This window comes from Pelophylax lessonae (genome assembly GCF_965119305.1).
Source record: "Pelophylax lessonae genome assembly, chromosome: 5".
In the NCBI taxonomy this organism is placed as follows: domain Eukaryota; kingdom Metazoa; phylum Chordata; class Amphibia; order Anura; family Ranidae; genus Pelophylax; species Pelophylax lessonae.
The window spans coordinates 120,388,579-120,409,794 of NC_138772.1; the positions used below are offsets into that span (position 1 = coordinate 120,388,579).

Here is a 21,216-nt window from a genome sequence, read left to right on the forward strand (position 1 = left end):
CTATTGTACCAAGTGGTAAATATTTTATGTATTGCATATATCTCATTTAATGCCTTAGTTTTGTGCCCTTAGAGACAACTCCAGACAAATCTTTCAAATGCCATATAATCTGCTTGTGTAATGAAGACTCATGTAATAATGCTGCTGTTTAACCAGCTTAATTACCTAAAATCAAACCTATATAAAGTTTCCACAGGCCAGCTGAAAGTTGAAATCAGGTTTGCAGTAGAAGTGCCTACTTCTCTTGATAATGGGTGGGGGATAAGCGAGCAGAGCTCATTAGAGAGGATAAGTGCAGAATATGACACACCAAGGGTGGATAGAACACAGGAATATGTAATGTGTATCACTTTACAAAGACATAGGCAGATAAAAAATACATATGCCTGTTAACAGTGCATTTACAGTAGTTCTAGAATTGTGATAAAAACCTCTGATAGAATACTAAAGGTTTATTTTGCTGAAACATTAAATATCTAAAAGTTAAAGGTCCACCCATAGAAAACTGACAATTCCATTTTGGGTGGGTGCCTAAAGGTTGACTTATCTATTGGCATCTGAGATACTGGCTGTGATATTCTGTACTTGAGGGGGGTCTTATTCTGAATAAAGGACTGTTCATACACTTTATATTACAGAGAATGAAGGGCACTGAACTAGAGACTTTCTTGGTCCTAATTTTAATACCTAATATGATCAAAATACAAAATTTGCCGTGGGAACCCCGTAAAACCATCAGCCTCACATAAGCTCTGAGGTTAAATTGAACTGGTTATCTGTATAATATTTGTGCTAGCAATTTATGCTGTGGATATTCTGCATAAATGTTGGGACATCAGACCCCACACAGCTCTCTATCAGGATACTCCAGTCCTGCCATCGTGCTACCATAGCCCTCAAGACAAACACAAAGCAATAGGATGCATCCCATAAGTTAGGTCTTGACTCTAAATAACAATGAATTAACATCCTAACTAGAGCCAAGTATCATGCAATTACTTACCTTGTTAAGAGTATCAAGAGCTTCAGTGGCGGCAACTAATGCTGGTTCAGCTTTCATTAGATCATTCTCACAGTCCTTCTGTTTTACAGACACTTCTAATTGTATCGATGCAACCTAGAAGTCAAACAGTTATTCTCTTTCTGCATCAATGATTGCTAATGCCAAAAATGTAATTTGTGCCTGCAACACAAAATGCTCTATGGTCTTCTAAGTTGCCTACTGAGTATTATTATTATTATACAGGATTTATATAGCGCCAACAGTTTGCGCAGCGCTTTACAATTTGAGGGAAGACAATACAGTTACAATACAGTTCAGAACAAGAGGAAATAGAGGGCCCTGCTCGTTAGAGCTTACAATCTAGAAGGGAGGGTAAAGTGAAACAAAAAGGCAATAACCGTGGGGGATGGGTTGATGGAGAAAATGGAGGTACATTTATTAGGGGCTGGTAGGATAGGCTTCTTTGAAAAGGAGGGTTTTCAGAGATCGCCTAAAAGCTAAAAGGGTGGGAGATAATCGCACAGATAGGGGTAAGGAGTTCCATAGGATTGGAGAGGTTCTGGAAAAGTCCTGGAGGCGAGCATGGGAGGAGGTGACGAGGGGGCTAGAGAGCAGGAGCTTTTGAGAGGAACGAAGAGAGCGATTAGGTTGGTATTTTGAGACGAGGCTGGTGATGTAGCTAGGGGCTAAGCTGTGGATTGCTTTGTAAGATGTTGTAAGTATTTTGAATTTGATTCGTTGGGTGAGCGGAAGCCAGTGGAGGGCTTGACAGAGAGGAGCAGCGGACACTGAGCGATTGGTAAGGTGGATGAGTCTGGCGGCAGCATTCATGATGGATTGAAGGGGGGATAGCCTGTTTAGAGGTATGCCAATGAGAAGGGAGTTGCAGTAGTCGAGGCGCGAGATGACCAGGGAGTGCACTAAGAGCTTTGTTGTGTCTTTGGTTAGAAAGGGGCGTATTTTGGAGATGTTGCGGAGGCTGAGGCGGCAAGATTTGGACAGCGATTGGATGTGGGGTTTGAAGGAGAGTTCAGAGTCCAGGACAACACCTAAGACCTTGGCATGCAGGGATGGGCTGATAGTAAGGCCATCGATATTGACAGAGAAATCCGGGGAAGGGGCACGTGGTGGAGGAAAAATTATAAGCTCGGTTTTGGATGGATTTAGTTTGAGGAAGTGGTGAGACATCCAGACCGATATATCCGATAGTAAATTAGGGATACGTGAGGAGACTGAGGGAGAGAGCTGAGGGGTGGATAGGTAGATTTGGGTATCGTCAGCGTAGAGATGGTATTGGAAGCCGTGGGAGGCTATCAACTGACCCAGAGAGGAGGTGTAGATTGAAAATAGGAGTGGTCCAAGAACAGAGCCTTGAGGGACCCCAACAGAGAAGGGAAGAGGAGAGGAGGAAGTAGAATTGTACGCAACGCTAAAGGTGCGGTTGGATAAGTAGGAAGAGAACCAGTTAAGAGTAGAGTCACAGAGACCAAAGGCATGGAGTTTTTTGAGGAGGAGGGGATGGTCAACCGTATCAAAGGCAGCAGAAAGGTACAAGTTACATCTCTATATGGTTAAATGTAGAGTAGCACTATCACTTAGTCGTTTTGATTCAAGTTTATACCATGAGGTTTAATATAAATTTGTATAAAATCTTTAGTTTACAAACATTTAAAGAGAAACATAAGCCAGAATTTTAATGAACTGGGAAAGGGTTAAATAATATATCTGTTTTTTTAATGCGGCCTGCATTCTAGCTAGAGATAATCCTCCCAATTTGTGTCCCAGCAGGATAGGAATTGAGGGACACAGACAGTGGTAATAATTAGAGGTTCCAAGCTTTCCCCATTCTATCCACATTTTAAAGTAAATATAAAAAGCTTTGGCTGGAATAATGCCTTTTGTTTTAGTTTTTGGTTAGAGAGGGGAAGAGTTTGAACCTCTGAGATTAACATTTCTTTGAATGTTGAGATCATCAGTGTGTGGCCGGTCTTTTGTTGATGAGTAAAAACCTGATATAGGTTCTAACCCTTCCACGTTCTACTAACAGAGGAAAAACTTTTATTGTGGAATGTGCCAATTGTGGGAAGATTTTCTGTACTTACTGAGCTTCATGATGTGTGGCTCAAATTAAAGTGCACCTTCGCCCAGACTTTGACATTAAGGGCCCATTCACACTATTACTTCATGGTAACATGCACATTATCCCAACGCACAGCACATGTTTGTGCAACACAGTCCTATTTGTTCTGAATAGCAGAAGCCAGTCATTTGAACAGACAGTGGTTTTCAACCTTTTTTCAACCAAGGCACTCTTTAAAATTTGCCAAAAACCCAAGGCAAACCAGTCAAAAAAATGAAACGCTATGAACTCTGCCTTACAAACTACTGAACTGTACAGTAGTTTGTAAGGCAGAGTTCAATAATTTGAAACTCAGAGTTTACTGAACTCTGCATTACAAAATACTGAACTCTGAACTTTGCTGGTTGGGGCAGGTTTTAGTCCTTTTGCTGCGACACCCCTGAAGACACTTCATGGCACCCCGGTAGAGAAATGCTGCTCTAAGTATTGAGGCCACTGATTCAGCATACCCACAAGAATTCTGTGAAGGTGGGCAGCAAAGGCAGTCTGCATATTTATCTGGAGGGAAACTTGAAATAAGCTGTCATACTGGGAAACAATAAAATAATTAAAAGAAGTGTTTTAATATTTTTAGACTTTTTATAGCGTCTAATTTTTTTAGAACATGGCTAAAACGTATGTCTGTTTTCCTGGACATGGCAGATGCTCTCAGGCAAGGGACTCAGATATGTGCTGATGAGGACTAGAAGATCTTCCAGTTTGAATGGGGAGGGTTCACCACTTAAGAACAGTGCTGGGACAAGGTCATCCAGCGCCCAGGGCGAACGTGCAAAACTGCGCCCCCCCCCTGGGTTGTGCATGACCAATAATTTTACCCATGCCTGATAACCACACTTATAATTACACCTATGTATAGAGTGCTAAGGTCAGGACTGAATACTTTACCCCTATGAGGCATTTCATATATGCATGAATACATACATACAAACACTCAATATATACATTAAACCACCAACTAATGTACCTGTCTAACCCAAATGTCTTCCCTGAATTTTTTTCAAAATAAACGTTTAAATCCCAACTTCAGGAAAAAAACAAAAAATCAACCCTTACAATGGGGCCTGAAAAGTCCCAGTATATTCCTAAGACTAGCATGTAAAAAAAAAAAAAAAAAATGGTTTGATATTCTCATTGTGTGTATGGGACTTTTTTATTCTAGGAGCAGAGGATTAGGGTAAAACCACTTAGTCCCAGTTCACACTGGTGTGATGCGGGAAACCCTGCTATTCAGTGCCGGTTCCCGCATTGCACCAGAATCGCACAGTGGTTTACACTGAGACCTGCAAATCTCTGGGGGGTGTCAATGTAAAGGTAATGATGACACTTTCAGATTGGTTCGCAGATCGCAGTTCAAACTGTGAAATGGTGCAGGAATTGGATCGCATAGGTGTGAACACCCATGCAATCCGATTCCAGTGCGAACCAAAAAAAGGGCCCTGCTCCATTCTTGTGCAAATGGGATGCGATTTCAGCCAAAAAGTTTTTATGGCTGAAATCACATTGCACAGACATCGCATGTGATCTGCATAACAATGTGGTGCAAATCACATGCGATGTCTGGCATTGCAATAGTGTGATTCGGCACTTAAACTGGCACACATGCATAGGTTTTTTTTTTTGGTTTAGCCAGTGGGCTGAATTGAAAAAAAAACACTTACAGATTCATCCATCCACACAAGAGGTGGATGAAGAAATCCCCTCCACGAGACGTATTCTGACGCTGGGGACTCTTCTCTGTCAGAATACACTGATCAGCATTGCAGCTGATTGGCTGCAAGCTGCTGATCGAACAAGGTTTTCCAGCAGGCTCCCATTCTACAGAAGCTCCCATTCTGACAGGCGGTTTCTAACAGGCAAGGCCACACATATATCAAAATTCAGCTGGTCCCTGCTGACCCGAACAAATTTTGTTTCATGTGTACCCAGCTTTACCTTACTCCTTGCTCCAGTAGGCTCTCTCCAGTGCTGTGACTGGTCCTCAGGAGCTCCTGGGTAAACTGTGACTGACTGGGTCACACTCCAGCCTCATCATACCATACAGGGTTAATGTTCCTGTATGGTATGTGATGAGACTTTGGGTGGTAGAGGAGAGCACTGTAGCTGGCTGGAGAAAGTATACATGAGGCTATTTCCCCCAGCACTGCAATGGTGGACTGTTTCACTTTGCTGGAGTTGGGCTGCAACACATCACTTGTTTATGATCAATCTTTGAATAGGTTAGGAATATACTGGGACTTTTCAGGCTCTACATATTGTAGATGTATTCCACATACACACTATATCTTATTAAAAGGCAGGATTAAGATATAGTGTGTATGTGGATAACATCTACAGTATATGGAGCCTGAAAAGTCCCATTATATTCCTAACCTATTCAAAACATTTTACTTTCTCTTTAGTAAACTTGCACTGCAAGGGTCAGTACAGGTTTACAGCACAGCATTGCACAGTAAACCAGGACAGGACACATCGGGACTAACAGGAGGAGGAAATTCAGTCTGCTATCTGTCTCTTATCTTCAGCTTGAGGAGGAGAGGAGAGCTCTGATGTCTGCTGGGCAGAAAGCAGTGAACGAGGCTGCAGTGTAGTGTGCTCTGCTTGCTCCGCCCACCTGTACAGGAGCTCTCACGGTCCCGATCCAACCAGCCAGCCTGTACGAAACCTGTGCCCAGGAGAGTGTTTCTCTCCTTTCCAGCAAGGGGCGGGAAGCCTACAGAAGATATGGGCGCATTGTTGGCTCTGATTTTGGACATGTTTTAGCAACACAGGAGCTTAGAATAAAGGTGATTCTTCAGTGTTTTGGCGCCCCCTCCCACACTCCTCCCACACTCCGCCCAGGGCAGCCGTCCCTCCCGCCCACCCCTTGTACCGGCCCTGCTTAAGAAAATAAGGTGAACGCAGGTATGACTGTACATCTAAGGCAGTGTTTCTCAACTCCGGTCCTCAGGGCACACTAACAGGCCAGATTTTAAGTATTACCTTGGGGAGACACAGACTATAATACTGCAATCACTGAGCAGCAAATGATATCACCTGTGATGTGTTTCAGTTTTCTTGCAACCCTGGCCTGTTAGTGTGCCCTGAGGACCGGAGTTGAGAAACACTGATCTAAGGTATAACAGCAGAGACACACACTGAATTGAGTTCTTTACTGTTCTTTCAAATTACAGTAGGAGCTAAAGGTGAGGAAATTCAGGGAAAGGTCGGGTGGTAAACAAGTTGGAAAAATACTTTTACTGGTCCAGTGATCACAATTATGCATACAACCTGTTACCGGACAGAGAGGCTTGTTAAAAATGGTTTGCCAACAAAAGATGTACTTTGTGTTAAATGTTAGTAGGAAATGACTGTGATACACTTACTTTTTGCTCTTCGGCATCAGCAATGGTCTTTTCCTGACTCACTTTCTCTGTCTGTAGTCCTATTTTAGTAATTAGCGCTTCAGTGTCCTGATTTCTCTGTTTCAGTTCTGCCTCTTGAGAGGCAAGTTTGGCTTTAAGGTCTTCTACCTGGAGAAAAAAGGACATTTTCCTGGGAAACCCGTGCATTAACTTGCTTAATAACGAAATGTCTTTATTGAGTAACTGTTCAAAAGATGTACAGCAAAATAACACAGTACATTGTGTAAATTATTTGTTCAGTTTCATAATTTTCTTTACTGGAGGTCTGTTCTTACAACAGTCAACTGCTTAGAAGGAATACCTACCATCACGGTCATAATAAAGAACAAATTAGGAACACTTAAATGAGGATGGTAATTATTCCTCTGTGGATTGCTCTCATTTAAAAGGTCCAGAAAGGTAAGTGCACTGATGCGGAGCAGATAGCCATAATGGAAATTCTTACAACTTGTATAGGTACTATGGGGGAAGAACCCACTAGCTCAGGGGTCTCCAAACTATGGCCCTCCAGCTGTTGCGGAACTATACATCCCATGAGGCATTGTAAAACTCTGACATTCACAGACATGACTAGGCATAATGGGAATTGTAGTTCCTGAACAACTGGAGGGTCATAGTTTGTAGACCCATGCACTAGTTGATCAGGAAATTCATGGAATGTTGTTTATTATTCTCGCCCCCACCTGCTTCTTCTTTCCTTTTAAAGCTTATGTTGTTTTTTTTTTTTTAACCTCTACAGCAGGGGTCTCCAAACTATGGCCCTCCAGTTGTTCAGGAACTACAATTCCCTTCATGCCTAGTCATGTCTGTGAATGTCAGAGTTTTTTAATGTCTCATAGGACGTGTAGTTCTGCAACAGCTGGAAGGCCGTAATTTGAAGATCCCTACTCTACACGATTGTTGTACATCGTCTCCTCTGCCCAACAAGCCGCTATTACTTGAGTGGACATTAGGTTTCTGCTTGGAAACGAGAGAGGAGGTCCACATTAGGGACTCAGACTATTGGTGGGCATCCAGTTTACTCCTTCCTAAGTGCACAGGAAATCATTTTTATGAGGAGAAGTGATTTAATCTTAAACTGCATAGGGTTTTTTTTTTTTTTTTACTGTCAGGGCAGTAAGAATGTGGAACTCACTTTCACATTCATTGGTGTCAGCGGGAAGGATCGATAGTTTGTAAAAAAACTCTTGAATGGGTATATTAGCGAACACAATATACAGGGATACGGGAAATGATTATGAACATGCACACCTACACAGGTTGAATTGGATGGACTGGTGTCTTTATTCAACCTTACCAACTATGTAACTAGATTTCAGATGTCAGGTACTGTATGTTACTTTCCTGCATGTCTAGTTAAAGAATAATTTAAAATCCATGAAAGTTTACCTGAGATGCTGTAGTTTTCAGTTTCTGTAAACCATTTTCCAAATGCTCCATTTTTTGAGATAGCTCATTCCTTTTTTTATCTAGGAGATTTTTGTATAAGGTAATCTGTTCCAAGAAACTTTTTGGCGTGGTATAATTATAACGTTTCTCATTCTGGTAGTATTTTGTACTCATTTCATTGACACACGTGTGTACATAGGCCATGAACTGACTGATTGACTCTTTAACATTTGGCTGAAATAAAAATGCATAAAATGAAATAAGATATGTGAAGCTAAATATTTTAAAGTGTATGAAAGAGTAAATATGGCACAGTGAAGTTAATAGACCAGATTTTTAACATGTTTCACCAGGTTAATAAATCCTGAAAAATCTGGATGCTGAGCCACAATTGGGCAGTGCTAAACAATGGCAATATAGAGTAAAAGTCACTAGATAAATGCATTTTCCATCCTATAAAAAAAAAAAAACTAGCAATGGTGATTTTGTCTTTCCAAAGATAGGCCATTTATCAGAATATTTGGTCCAAAAATGAAAGACTAACTGACAATAACTGTAAAAAGTAATTTTAGAACAAAATACAGAAAAGGTACAAGGCCTAGATTTTTCAATTGTGAAGGTTTTAAGCCCCTTAAATGGGCTTTCCGATCATGTCCACCTATCCGTTTTTTAGGAACCCATACACTGGCATCCGCCCCTCTAAGTCAGTTCAGGTCTGGAAAAAAGATAAAAACAAAAAAGGGCTGCATTTTTCCCCAGACATAAACTTGAAGAATTAGAGGTAGCATGGCATAAACTAACTGAAGCCTGTTTACATCCAGCAGCCCATAGATCCAACACAGTCATTTGTCAAATAGCGGATATAAAAAAAAAAAAGAACAGCACGAATGTCACAAAAATGACATCCGTCCCAATCTGCTGCAATTCAGCAGGGGATCTGCTCATAAATCACCTGCTGAACGGAGAGAAGTGCACCCATTTGAGGGGACCCTGTGTTTTTAACAATTTGAGCACCACACTTTTATATAGAGCAGCAATGAAGAGGTTGGATGGTGAAGTGATTTGGTTTTGCCTATATTGATGTTTATTGACAAATAAGCTCTTCCACAGTCTATCGTTGCTTTGTCACCTACATATTTTGCTTTTACAATAATGGATAAACTGGCTCAGTACACCCTTTACGTTTGGTGTCAGTGGTGTTTTTATGGATGTGAGGGCTTGTATTACTGTTTGTGTGTATGGGCACCACAGTGCACACTACAGTCTTTGTTAACGGAGATCTAATAATTTAGAAACCCAGGATATTTATCTTCATAATTTTTATAATTGGAAAATGTGATGTTGTATATGTATTTGACCAAGAAATCCTGCAGCTCAAATTTCTTTAAGTATCTGTTGTGCTCACAGGCTTACAAATTAGTTGCGTTCTGTGGACTCAAAACCTCATCAATATACCAATTATTTATGACTTTCTTTATACGATTAACACCCTTCAATTAATCACAGAAAGTCTGGAAATCAATTAATAAGAATTAGATGAGGAACACCTAGTCTGGGCAAAGTTACACATAATTTACTGAAGCGCTGTCAATAATTGTTCCAGTTCCAGATGTATTACAGAATGCTATCTGACTGTTTAATGATGCAGGTAAATGACTACATATTTTACAATTATTAAAGGAGGGAAGCATTTTAACAGATTGACTTCCTGGGTTAATATTTTGTATGAGAAAAACTAGGTTATTATTGACATTAAACCAGCATGCATTTTATTTGTCTTTTCTCAAAGACGGACAAACCAAAATGTGTACGTATACTGTGTAACCAGGGACACATATCTGTGCTGGAATTTACGGTATGTGCCCCATACAATGTGTACTCCTTTGGCTTTTAGATTTGGTAGTGTTACAACCTAGAATTAGGATGGATTTTTAGCACGTGATTTAGAAAACATACATTTCGGTGCAAAAGATTTTTTCTTGTAATACCAAATTTAATTAACTTCCTGAAGTCAATTTGCTGATTAACAATCTTAAGCATGGTGTCCTGGGCTGGCAATATATCAGTTTATGTTCCATTTTAATCTTGGAGTGCATACTTGTGTGTACTCTTAGACCAGAAAGTGCACTGTTACTGACAGCTGCTGGTTTCAGACCTGTGATCTTGAACCAATCTACTGTCACTGTACATTACAGTATGAAAAAAAGAATAACATTGGGAAGGGCTTTTCAAAATTTGATTCAACTCTGGTAAAGGTAAAATCCATTTTTTCAAGCTTGTCTATTTGTTGACTAATAAAAAAATAAGCAGGCCATTTTGCACAAAAAAAAAAAAAAAAACTATGTCCAATTGGTGTCTCAAATATAAACACATTTAGCCCTTTTGCACACTACTGCCTTTTTTTTTTTTTTTACTGATCTAAATGCAGCCCATTGTTTTCAATGTGTCTGTATACACAAGTGCATAAACATGCTCTGTGTATAGACGAGAGAAAACAAAGATACAGAAATCTGAGTTGCTGGTCAGTATTTTACATTTGAAAGGGTTAAATTGGAAATATGAGAGCTAGAATTGATCTTACGCATGCATGCGCAAAATAAATTCAAGAACTTATGGTCAGGAATACTGATGTTCAAACATCAGTACCATGTGCAAGTATCCCTAGGGTGTGGCTCAACAGTAAATGCTTAATGTCCTACTGTTAGTATGTTTACTAAATTAGCTTTGCTCCCGTTGGCTTTAGATGTGCGGCAGACTTTGCTGTGCTTGACAAGTGGTGAGGATATGTTGCCTTGAATTCCTTACTTCCAGGTCCAGGTGCCGAGTGGCTGCACTGCTGCTTTCTGAACACAGGAGGTTGCTCTCTTGACACAGGCACCATTCAGAAAACACTATCCACTATATCAATGAAAACTGTGACATCACTGCCCAACCAGAGAAAGCTCTGTATTTATTGAGAAAATGCAAAGGGTTTCCTTAACGGTGCCCGTGTTGAGCAAGCAACCTCCTGTGTTCATTACTCCTTCCTGCTGACGGTATGCAGATATGCAGCCTCACTGAAATGGGCCTTTATCTATGAAGCCACATATCTGCATACTTGTCTTCATGCTGGGAGTGCACCACACAGTGCGCTCCCAGCACAGAGACCGTCTCTCAACAAGATCCCCATGTCTCATACTAAGGATTGGGACCTGGAACTTCTGGTTGCAGGTCACCTGATCGCTTTGAGAACCCCTGATTGACTATCACTGTGATTGGTCCCTGTGCAGCCCGCCACTGTGTGTACTTTCTCTTCTCAATGGAGAAAAAGATGAATTGCATCTTCCTCTCCTTGCAGGAGATAAAGATTAGGGATGATCTATGTTCTATGTTCTATGTATCTATGATCTGTTCGACCCGAACATTGGGTGTTCGAAATTTGGCCGAATTCCGAACTTTTTGCGGCAAAAGTTCAGAATTTAGCCACCAGAACCGCCCAAAATGCAATGGAACAGTAACTGGGCTTTAAAAGCCTGTGATTGGCCCAGAAACATCAGTAAAAGCCAATTGAGGGGGCAGGAGTCTGCTAGGAATGTGACTGGAGTGACTACGGGGTCCAGAGGCCAATCAGGAGTGAATACGCCCCCCAGTATATAACATAGCCCCGCCAAACCTCTAGCACTGTAATACAGGGGCTGTGGAAGAGAGTGGATGAATTTGTGGTTCTCCTGCTGCTTGTAAAGCTCCAGTGTCATTTTGCAATTATTAGTGTGAGGAAAGGGATATGCAGTGTAGTTAGGGTACTATATACCACTATAGTTAGATTCAAAAATCTAGTTTTTGTAGGGATAGCATTAAGTGTCAGGGTGACCGTAGTGTAGTTTAGGGTGAACTGACTCTGCCATGTCAGGGTGACCGTAGTGTAATTTAGGGTGAACTGACTCTGCCATGTCAGGGTGACCGTAGTGTAGTTTAGGGTGAACTGACTCTGCCATGTCAGGGTGACCGTAGTGTAGTTTAGGGTGAACTGACTCTGCCATGTCAGGGTGACCGTAGTGTAGTTTAGGGTGAACTGACTCTGCCATGTCAGGGTGACCGTAGTGTAGTTTAGGGTTAACTGACTCTGCCATGTCAGGGTGACCATAGTGTAGTTTAGGGTGAACTGACTCTGCCATGTCAGGGTGACCGAACTCTGCAGATTCTGGGTTAGGGGTATACATATATATATATATATATATATATATATATATATATATATACACACACATTATATATATATATATATATATATATATACCCCTATACAGAAGTAAAAAAAAACGCCTGAAACAAAAACGACCAGGTGTGAAAGGAGGGTAACACCATCCCTGCGCTACTGAAATTCTAAGAAAAAATAATCAGTTTTTTTCTGGTTCTGGACATGCTACACAGCTGAAACTTTACAGGTACACTTTTTAGGCCCCCCAGACACTAAATCCAAAGAAATCTGTCTTTTTTTTTTTTTTTCAATAATTTTTTAAATAATTGGCTCTCTATCAAAAACGACAATTTTTAAGAACTTTTTTTTGCCTGATTCATAGTCCCTGGGGCATGACCCAGAACCCTAGGCCCTTTTTAGGGGCATTTATTGGGTTTTAGGGCTTCAAAATTGTGTTTTTTGATTCCAGAAGTTCGGGTCCCATTGATTTGAATGGGGTTCTGGAATCCGAACCGAACTTTCGGGAAATTCGGGTGTTCTGGTCGAACCGAACTTTTCAAAAGTTCGATCATCCCTAAGAGATGTGAATAAAAAAAGTGTGTTAAAAAAAAGTTAAAAATATCTAGATAAAGGTTTTAATCTAGGTCAGTGCAAGGGTTAGTGTTTCGGTCAAGGTATGGGTCAAAGGTTAGGTATATTTTTAAAGCATTTTGTGAATTACTGTGTGTTTTTGGTAGGATAACAAAGCAAAATGTGCACTGTTGAAAAATATAGGCTATGTGGGACTTTAAGTGAGACATCAGCAGGTAATGCCCAGCGTCTCAATACCTGTATCAGAAAAACTGAAAGTTGAAAGGATTAAAAGAGGTGCATGGAAGCCAGCCAGCCCCCAGTCTGATGTACTCACCCTCCAGTCTGCCACCAACCAAGTAGACCTGTCTCATGACATGAATAAAGAACAGGGGTTTAGTTGACACGCATTTGCAAAACGCATGTATAAGCTGCAGGGCCACTACACGGCACCCTGTGTTATCTGCAGTCCTAACACTTTCTATTTTAAGTGTCTCCACAATGAAAGCACATGGCTACTAATGAATAGATGGGAGACAAGTGGAAGGGAGGCAGCCCAAACCTCCCCCAACCCGCTCCCATCTATGACCGGTCTAATATATCAAAAATCGAATAGCGATGTGTTAATCCTTTCAACTTTCAGTTTAAATGTGCACTGTTGTTCCTGGGCCCTACTATGGGTACGAATAGCATACACTCAGTCATATTACTCGAGGAAAACTTTTTCTTAGGAAATAATATTCTACCACGTAGACAGAAAATGGGGATGGCATGAAGTGTATCTAAAGTCAAACATTTTGGATAAAGTAGTGAAGGGTTAGACAATCAGTCAGGTTTTATCCTGCCTGTGTCCCTAATGGGTAGAGTTATTCTCTCTATTTGTCCCAGTGATCACTGTGACAGAAAGTAAGAAGGAAATCAAACATTTTAAGTCATCAAAACAGGAAAAGGAGAAAAATCTGTCAATTGGGACACTTGTACTTTTGACAAAAACAGCATATTTTCCTTGACTGTGCAAAGCTAATTAGGAAATAATGGTGCTACCCACATGGTAATAAACTGTAGCAGAAGTGTGTGAATCACAAGACTTGCTAAACACAATTAAAATATAACTTTTGCTAAAATGGTTTACATAAATGTATTTCAACCATGTTCTGCTTTGAGCAACACCTTTATGTATTTAATTATCAAAATGGCAAATAATATTAAAATGGCTGCTTTAACTTTTGCTCTAAAGCCTCAATTTACTCTGTTACCAATTACACATTATCACTTATCTCTAAAACACTGTTACAGTTGTCAGCTACTGGACTTACATACATGTGTTTACAATTCCTACTATGTTCCTGGTATAAAGATACTGGTATCAAGATGCTGAACTGTCATACTGGCCCTATGCACCTGTTATAATTCTATGTGAGGTAGAAGACAGTTCTCCAGAAAAGTCAGAAATGGCTTTGGATACGTTGTCTTCAAGTGGTAAAATAACTATTGTTGTAACATAAAGCTTAACAAAGTGGCACAGCGTGAGAGGCATGTCAAGCCACGGAGCAGCTGGCTGTAATTCATGCTGCTTTTGCAGAAAACACTAATCGTAGCTGAACTGGATTCTTTGATGATTTGCCTCCTTTGCATTTGTAATTTGTAACTTTCTCTTATGATAAGGTCAGCGGTGACAGCACTTCCTGACTTTAACAGCTGTGGCTTCTGAAAGGGTCATTGTGCAACCACTAATTGCAGTAATTTCATTAACATAAATTATTTATTCTGCCAATCAGTTTTAGATATTATTATTTTTTTTTTTTTTTACTCCAACAGCCTGTTTTACAATATAATATAAAATGCTAATTAATAGGTAAAGTAACAGTTAATGCCAATCTGAATAAGTGCCAATGCATTTTTACAATTCCTTCTTCATACTGTGACTGACAAGAAGCTAACAAGTTGAGTAAGTGGTGTATTATAATGAAAGTTTAAATAAAATAATTTAAGCAAATTCTGTCTCATGATAATTCAGTGGTAAGCAATACTGAAGTTCACTGCCCACACATTCAGTCCCTTGTGTAAAAACTACTCAGGGGAGCAATAAAAAGGAGTGAAGCTGCAGTGTTAAAGGGAAACTATAATTGTTTGGGACAATATTCTTTTTATTTTTTCATTACCACATTATTAAACTGTTAATATTGTTTTTCCTAATGAGATTTCTAAAGAGAGAGCACAAGCTGTTTGTGGTTAGACTCTCAGCCTCTGATTGAAATCTCATATCAAGCTGCCTGTGCAAAGCAAAAGGGAGGGAGAGTGAGGAAAGGGATCAAAACTCTGAATTATTCAATTGTGTGTAAATTCTAAGTTGAACTTTTGAGCTCCACAAAAACACATTTTTCTAAAAAGGAGTCGAACAATGTGATCAACAGGTGTTAACGAGCTGACAGCACCACCGGCTGGCTGTATGTGAGAATATAGAGTATTATTTTGCTAATCATTTTATTTGTAATGTGTCAAACCCAGCACTGTCTTAAAACAATATGGTTCTTTATACAGGGGCAGTCAAACAATACAAAATCTCAAATTCGTTCTATCCAAATTAAACTTAAATATAAAACTATAATAATAAGAATCATATATCAATTCATAAATAAATGTTATAAATAAAGTGTATGTTCGTGCCATCTTCTAAGTGCAAAAATATCAAATTAATATTCTAAAGTGCAATCCGTGCTCCAATGTTCTTGTGACAATAAAGTACAGATAAGGGCAATAAGGTGCCGTGCTCCCCTCCTCATGTGCCCCCACTCACCAACTCCTAAGGGTTATTGCGCTTATCAGTGTGAAAGAAATCCTCAGAATCCTATGACAGATAGGTCTCAATTCCTCCATACGTCCCAACAGGATAATAGATCTCACAATTGCGGTGGCATGTAAAAAGTATCAGGAGATATCTATAGCATAATTCAATTTTTTATAAAAATGATTAAAATACAAATGTAACACTCACAAGTAAACTCTTGTACAATAGCATATAATGCCAGCTTGGAACACAACTCCACAGCATGTGCTCCAAACACTAGACATGACGTCAGCAGAAGTTCCAACCTAATGCATTTCGCTCCTCCCCCGTAGCTTAGGGGTAGGGGTTTCCATATTATTGTTATAGAGATAGGTGTAAGTGCATGCTTCATGGCTGATAACATGCACATGTAAAGGGGTATAGGAGTATCTGATTATATAGGGAACACCCAATTGGGAGTACACACTATTCCATTTATAGATTTTATTCATACATTTTATTTGTTTTATTATGTTTTTTATAGTACTGTTAGGAGCAGAAATCACTCATGTATTCAAAAACATATGGATTTAAAAGTTACCGCAAACAAGTAGTGGGGTGGTAAGGGTTAAATGGTAAGATTATGATCAGAACCCTTGTTGGATCATGGCAGGGTAAATTAACGATAACAACTATGCCTGAATTTTTACCATGGATTCACAGACTACACGTGCAGAAGTGGTAATAGGTTGTACTGGGAGGGTTGAATGGGAGTAGTAGAAGGAGCCATCTCTGTAAAAGACCCACTCATCACCGTTTCCAATCTCTGAAGAAGGAGCGAAATGCATTAGGTTGGAACTTCTGGTAACATCACAGCCAGTGTTGTGTTCCAAGCTAACATTATATGCTGTTATACACAAGTTTACTTGTGAGTGTTACATCTGTAATACTTTAATATTTTTTAATAAAATGGGATTGTGCTATGGATATCTTCTGATTCCCTTTACATGCCACCACAATTGATCCATTCTCCTGCTGGGACGTACTGAGGAATTGAAGCCTATCTGTCATTGGATTATGAGGATTGTTTTTACATTGACAGGCACAATATCCATTAGGAGTTGGTGAGTGAGGGCACATGAGGAGGGGAGCATGGCACCATATTGTCGTTATCTGCACTTTATTGTCACAAGAACATTGGAGCACAAATTGCACTTTACAAGACTAATTTGATATTTTTGCTCAAACATGCACTTTATTTATGAACTTTATTTATGAATTAATATACAATTCTTATTATTATTGTTTTGAATTTCAGTTTAATTTGGATAGAGTGAGTTAGAGATGAACCCCTTTCCCACTAAACATGACCCCCTTATCCTCTAACTTACCTAAAATATATGCAACAAAAAAACACCAAGTTAAATGCCACAAATACTTGTCTGAATTAGTGGTCACATGCCAGGTCCCAAGTCTTCTCCCTACCTAACTGCAAAGTTGGGGTGCCCACTTTGGTTTTCGGGTGTCCACCATGTTGCTTTGATGTTGTGAGCATTTGGCATTGGCTGTCCAGCAGCAGGGTTTCACAGACTCCAGAAGTTAGCAGCAGTGTGGGGACATTACCAGGGATAGCAATAAAATTGGTCAGCAGTGGGCCTGTACCGCAGCATTGGGTACAGGGCTCCACTAGCGGAAGGGGTGCCAGGGAGAGTCACATTAAGGAGTTAGGGTAGGGCTTTTTTTTTTTAATGAGTGAATGGATGGGAGGTATAGAGTGGTCACTTTATAATGTATTTTTTGCTGATCTAAGGGTGGATACTTACTAACGAGTCACATTAAAAAGAAAGTGTTAATATACCTTTATTGTGGCACTAATAAAAGGTCACAGCTTATGTGTCAAGTTTTAAGTGTTAGGGGTGGAGTAGAGGGCTTTAGTGTTTGGGTTTGCTTAAAGCAGACCTCTACCCTCCTTTTTCCATTCTCTATAACTAAGATCTACCACATCCTTTAACTTAAGTAGACATCAATTCATTTTATTTTATTTAAATACTTTTCCCCTGCCGTCTACCTTTCTTGCATGTACTGCCTGCAGAGTCCAGGGATATTAGTGTCATACATTATATCTTCAGGCATCTTTGTTTTCTTCCAGTCGCAAGCTTTCCTTCCTAACAGCAACTATTCCACTAACATCGCTACAAATTCAAAAACTAAAAAAAGGTTTCCACACAGGATCCTTTTGTGTATCATGGCAGAAAGGCCACAAAGAGTTGCAGTAAGTAAAGGGAAATGGATTCACATGCTCTTACCAAAAATAGTCAACATGAGAAGAGCAGTGAGCAATACAAATAAAAGGTATGCAATCAATACAAAGCTTGCGATTATCAATAAATATCAATTGATAGCTGTAAATCTATCCTCTAATCCTTAACCCTCACACTATCCCTCAATCTATGCCGTAGGCTTATATTTATTCTTCCAATACACAACATAAACTCATAAAGTAACCCTTAGAGCCCATTCACAGTAGCGCGACTTGTGAGGCGACTTGTGTGCCCTCAAGTCGCCCCAAGTCGCTTGACATAAAAGCAATGTTAATCAATGAGTGCCGTCTTAATTGGCACTACTGAAGTCGCTCTGACATCAGAAAAGGGTCCTGTACTACTTTGAGGCGACTTGTGATCCGACTTGTCCCATATACTTCAATGGGAGTCGCCTCCTTTTCTTATTTGAAGCGACTTGTGATCCGCCTTTCCATAAAAATGGTCCTGAACAAGAAAAAAAGAGCATTTTTCTTATAATTTTTATTAGCACATGAATATGTCTTCTCTCCACCTGGCCGTTTTTCTTGCAGGCATTTATCGGGCATTTTTGGAGGCAGGCATGACTTTTTTGGATTTAGTGTCGGGGGGGGGGGGGTCTAAAAAGTGTCCCTGTGAAGTTTCATCACTGTAGCATGTCCAGAACCAGCAAAAAAAAAACATTTTTCTTAAAATTTGTATTAGCACATGAATATGTCTTCTCTCCACCTGGCCGTTTTTCTTGCAGGCATTTATCGGGCATTTTTGGAGGCAGGCATGACTTTTTTTGGATTTAGTGTCTGGGGGGTCTAAAAAATGTCCCTGTGAAGTTTCATCTCTATAGCATGTCCAGAACCAGAAAAAAAAAGCACTATTCTTATAATTATTAATACAGCAGTGTGGCGGCTTCTCTACACCTTGCATTTTTTATTGCTGGCATTTATCGGGCATTTTTTGGGCCTCTCTGGAGGCAGGCATGTCTTTTTTGGATTTAGTGTCTGGGGTGTCTAAAAAGTGTACCTGTGAAGTTTCAACTCTGTAGCATGTCCAGAACCCACACTGAACCCACACTGCTGTATTAATAATTATAAGAAAAATCCTTTTTTTTTCTGGTTCTGGACATGCTACAGAGATGAATCTCCACAGGTACACTTTTTAGACCCCCCAGACACTAAATCCAAAAAAGACATGCCTGCCTCCAGTGTGAACCGGCACTTAAAGTTTAACTAAAGGCAACTTTGAGCTCTCTTGTACAGACTTATAGTAGACTGCAAAAGGCCAATTGCAAGTCAAACTTAGGTATTTAAAATGCTTGAATTAAAAAATGAACAATGATGATTACAGATCTGCATTAATGCATGTATTTTATATTTAAACGAAGAGTCCAGCAGCTTTGTGTAATGTGCTCATATAATCTCATTCATAGTAAAACCATTAAGAGTAGAAAGATCCTAATACAAAGAAAGTTGATGCATTTCAGCCGTGGCGGGCTTTAGCCACAAAGTGTCCTTTATATCTGACTGGAGTTCAACATTATTATAGCCATATGTGAAGAAATCTGTCCTGAAAAAAAATTGCTGAAATTTTACAAATGGATCTTCAAGCCTCTGCAACAGTCAGATTGCTATACAAAACACTGTTCCAAAAGTGGGGTAAAATATATTAGAAAACAAAATGAAATGCAATTAATGTATTTAATATACATGCAAAATTACATAGAGGTATATTCTAAAAAAAATGTACCATGTGTCATTGACTAATGCATAAAATTCAAATTGTGTCTCTGCTAGGCACTTACAGATGTGTTCTAACACTAGCGGATTTTAAATTATCTGTATCCAATGAAACAAAACTTCAGATTTAATTGTCACATAGCAAGTACTGGCAAAGCACATGGATCCTGAATTACAGTAATCTTGGTAACGTTTGAAAATAGCAGTTATAGACATATAACCAGGCCTTTTATACCACACACTCCTCTAAAAGTAGAGGTGTAGCAATATTCGTTCATAATTCTTTCCCGCTGGATGTCCAAGAAGTATATAGAGACACAGAAAGTCGCTTTATAATAATTAAGGGACGCATTATGGGAAAGGAATTAACAATAGCTAATATATATGCCCCTAATGGAGCCACAGTTAAATTTTTCTCAGATTTTTTTAACATATTGGAAAAACATCACTCTTCCCACATTATCCTAGGCGGTGACTTCAATATGGTCTCTCATCCCACCATGGATAGGAGCAACCCAAACTCGACTTCCAAGACGTTCCCCAGATCCTTGGAGCGTAGACTCAATAACTTACAGTTAGTAGATACATGGAGGTGTCTTAATATGGGCTCCAAAGAGTTTACGTTCTACTCTAACCCGCACAATTCTTCAGCTAGGATTGACTACATTTATTGCTCACAAGTGGTCTTAGCCAATTCGATCTCTGCTAGCATTGTTCCATGCGTGTGGTCGGACCACCATATGGTGCTATATGACACATCAGGAATAGGTCTCTCTCCTACTCCCTTCTCATGGAGACTTAATGACTCCCTATTAGCCAATCCGATAGACTCTCAGGAACTCTCCGATTCCATATCCGAATTTTTTAGATTAAACCCTACTGTGGACACCTCAATCCCAAACACATGGGTCACTCACAAGGCCTATATAAGAGGTAAATTAATCTCGTTAGCAGTTAGAAAAAACCGTGCACGTACCGCTAAGATTCAAGATCTCACCAAGGAATTACAATTATTGTATAGAAATCATATTACATTACATGATCAATCCACCAGGCTATTAATTGACCAAAAGAGAATAGAATTAAATAACATTCTCTCAGATAATGCAGAGAAATCCCTCAGACACTCAAGATCCAAATTCCTACTATATGGTAACACCGCTTCCACAATGCTGGCAAGGAAATTGAACCAAACATTGAAACCTCCACACGTATATAAATTAAATACATCATCAGGAATGACCACTTCTCATCCCAAGGAGGTTTTGAGCATTTTTGAAAAATTTTATTCTACACTACTTTCCTCCCCCTCTGACGCCACACCAATACACTCTCAAATCTGGTTTGATGAAATTCCTATCCCATCGCTCTCTCCCTTGGATATAGAGCAGTTAAATGCCCCCATTACAGAAACTGAAGTAACTGATATGATTAAATCCCTTCGTAATTCATCTGCACCGGGCCCTGATGGCTTCAGTGCTTCATACTATAAAAAGTTTACTCCTATTCTATCCCCTAAACTTACAATACTCTTTAATCACATACTTAAGGGCAACGACTTCCCAGAAGAAATGTCCCTAGCAAACATGACTCTTCTCCCCAAACCGAACAAGGATCTTTCTAGCCCCCAAAACTTTAGGCCAATTTCGATTATTAATAACGACCTTAAATTATTCAGTAAAATCCTCGCTTCTAGATTATCCCAAATTATCCCAAAACTCATCTCATCATCGCAGTCA

At 39.7% G+C, this 21,216-nt stretch overlaps 1 protein-coding gene across 1 annotated transcript in view; it reads right to left on the reverse strand.

Moving 5' to 3' along the window:
* The window catches only part of DNAH11 (dynein axonemal heavy chain 11), a 420,238-nt gene that overhangs the window by 116,475 nt on the left and 282,547 nt on the right, over positions 1-21,216 (reverse strand). The window contains exons 57-59 of the mRNA XM_082257534.1: positions 7,934-8,167; positions 6,506-6,652; positions 1,004-1,117 (exon numbers count right to left, since the gene is read on the reverse strand). Of these exons, the coding sequence (XP_082113660.1) occupies positions 1,004-1,117; positions 6,506-6,652; positions 7,934-8,167 (495 nt within the window). The remainder of the gene's footprint in view (positions 1-1,003; positions 1,118-6,505; positions 6,653-7,933; positions 8,168-21,216) is intronic.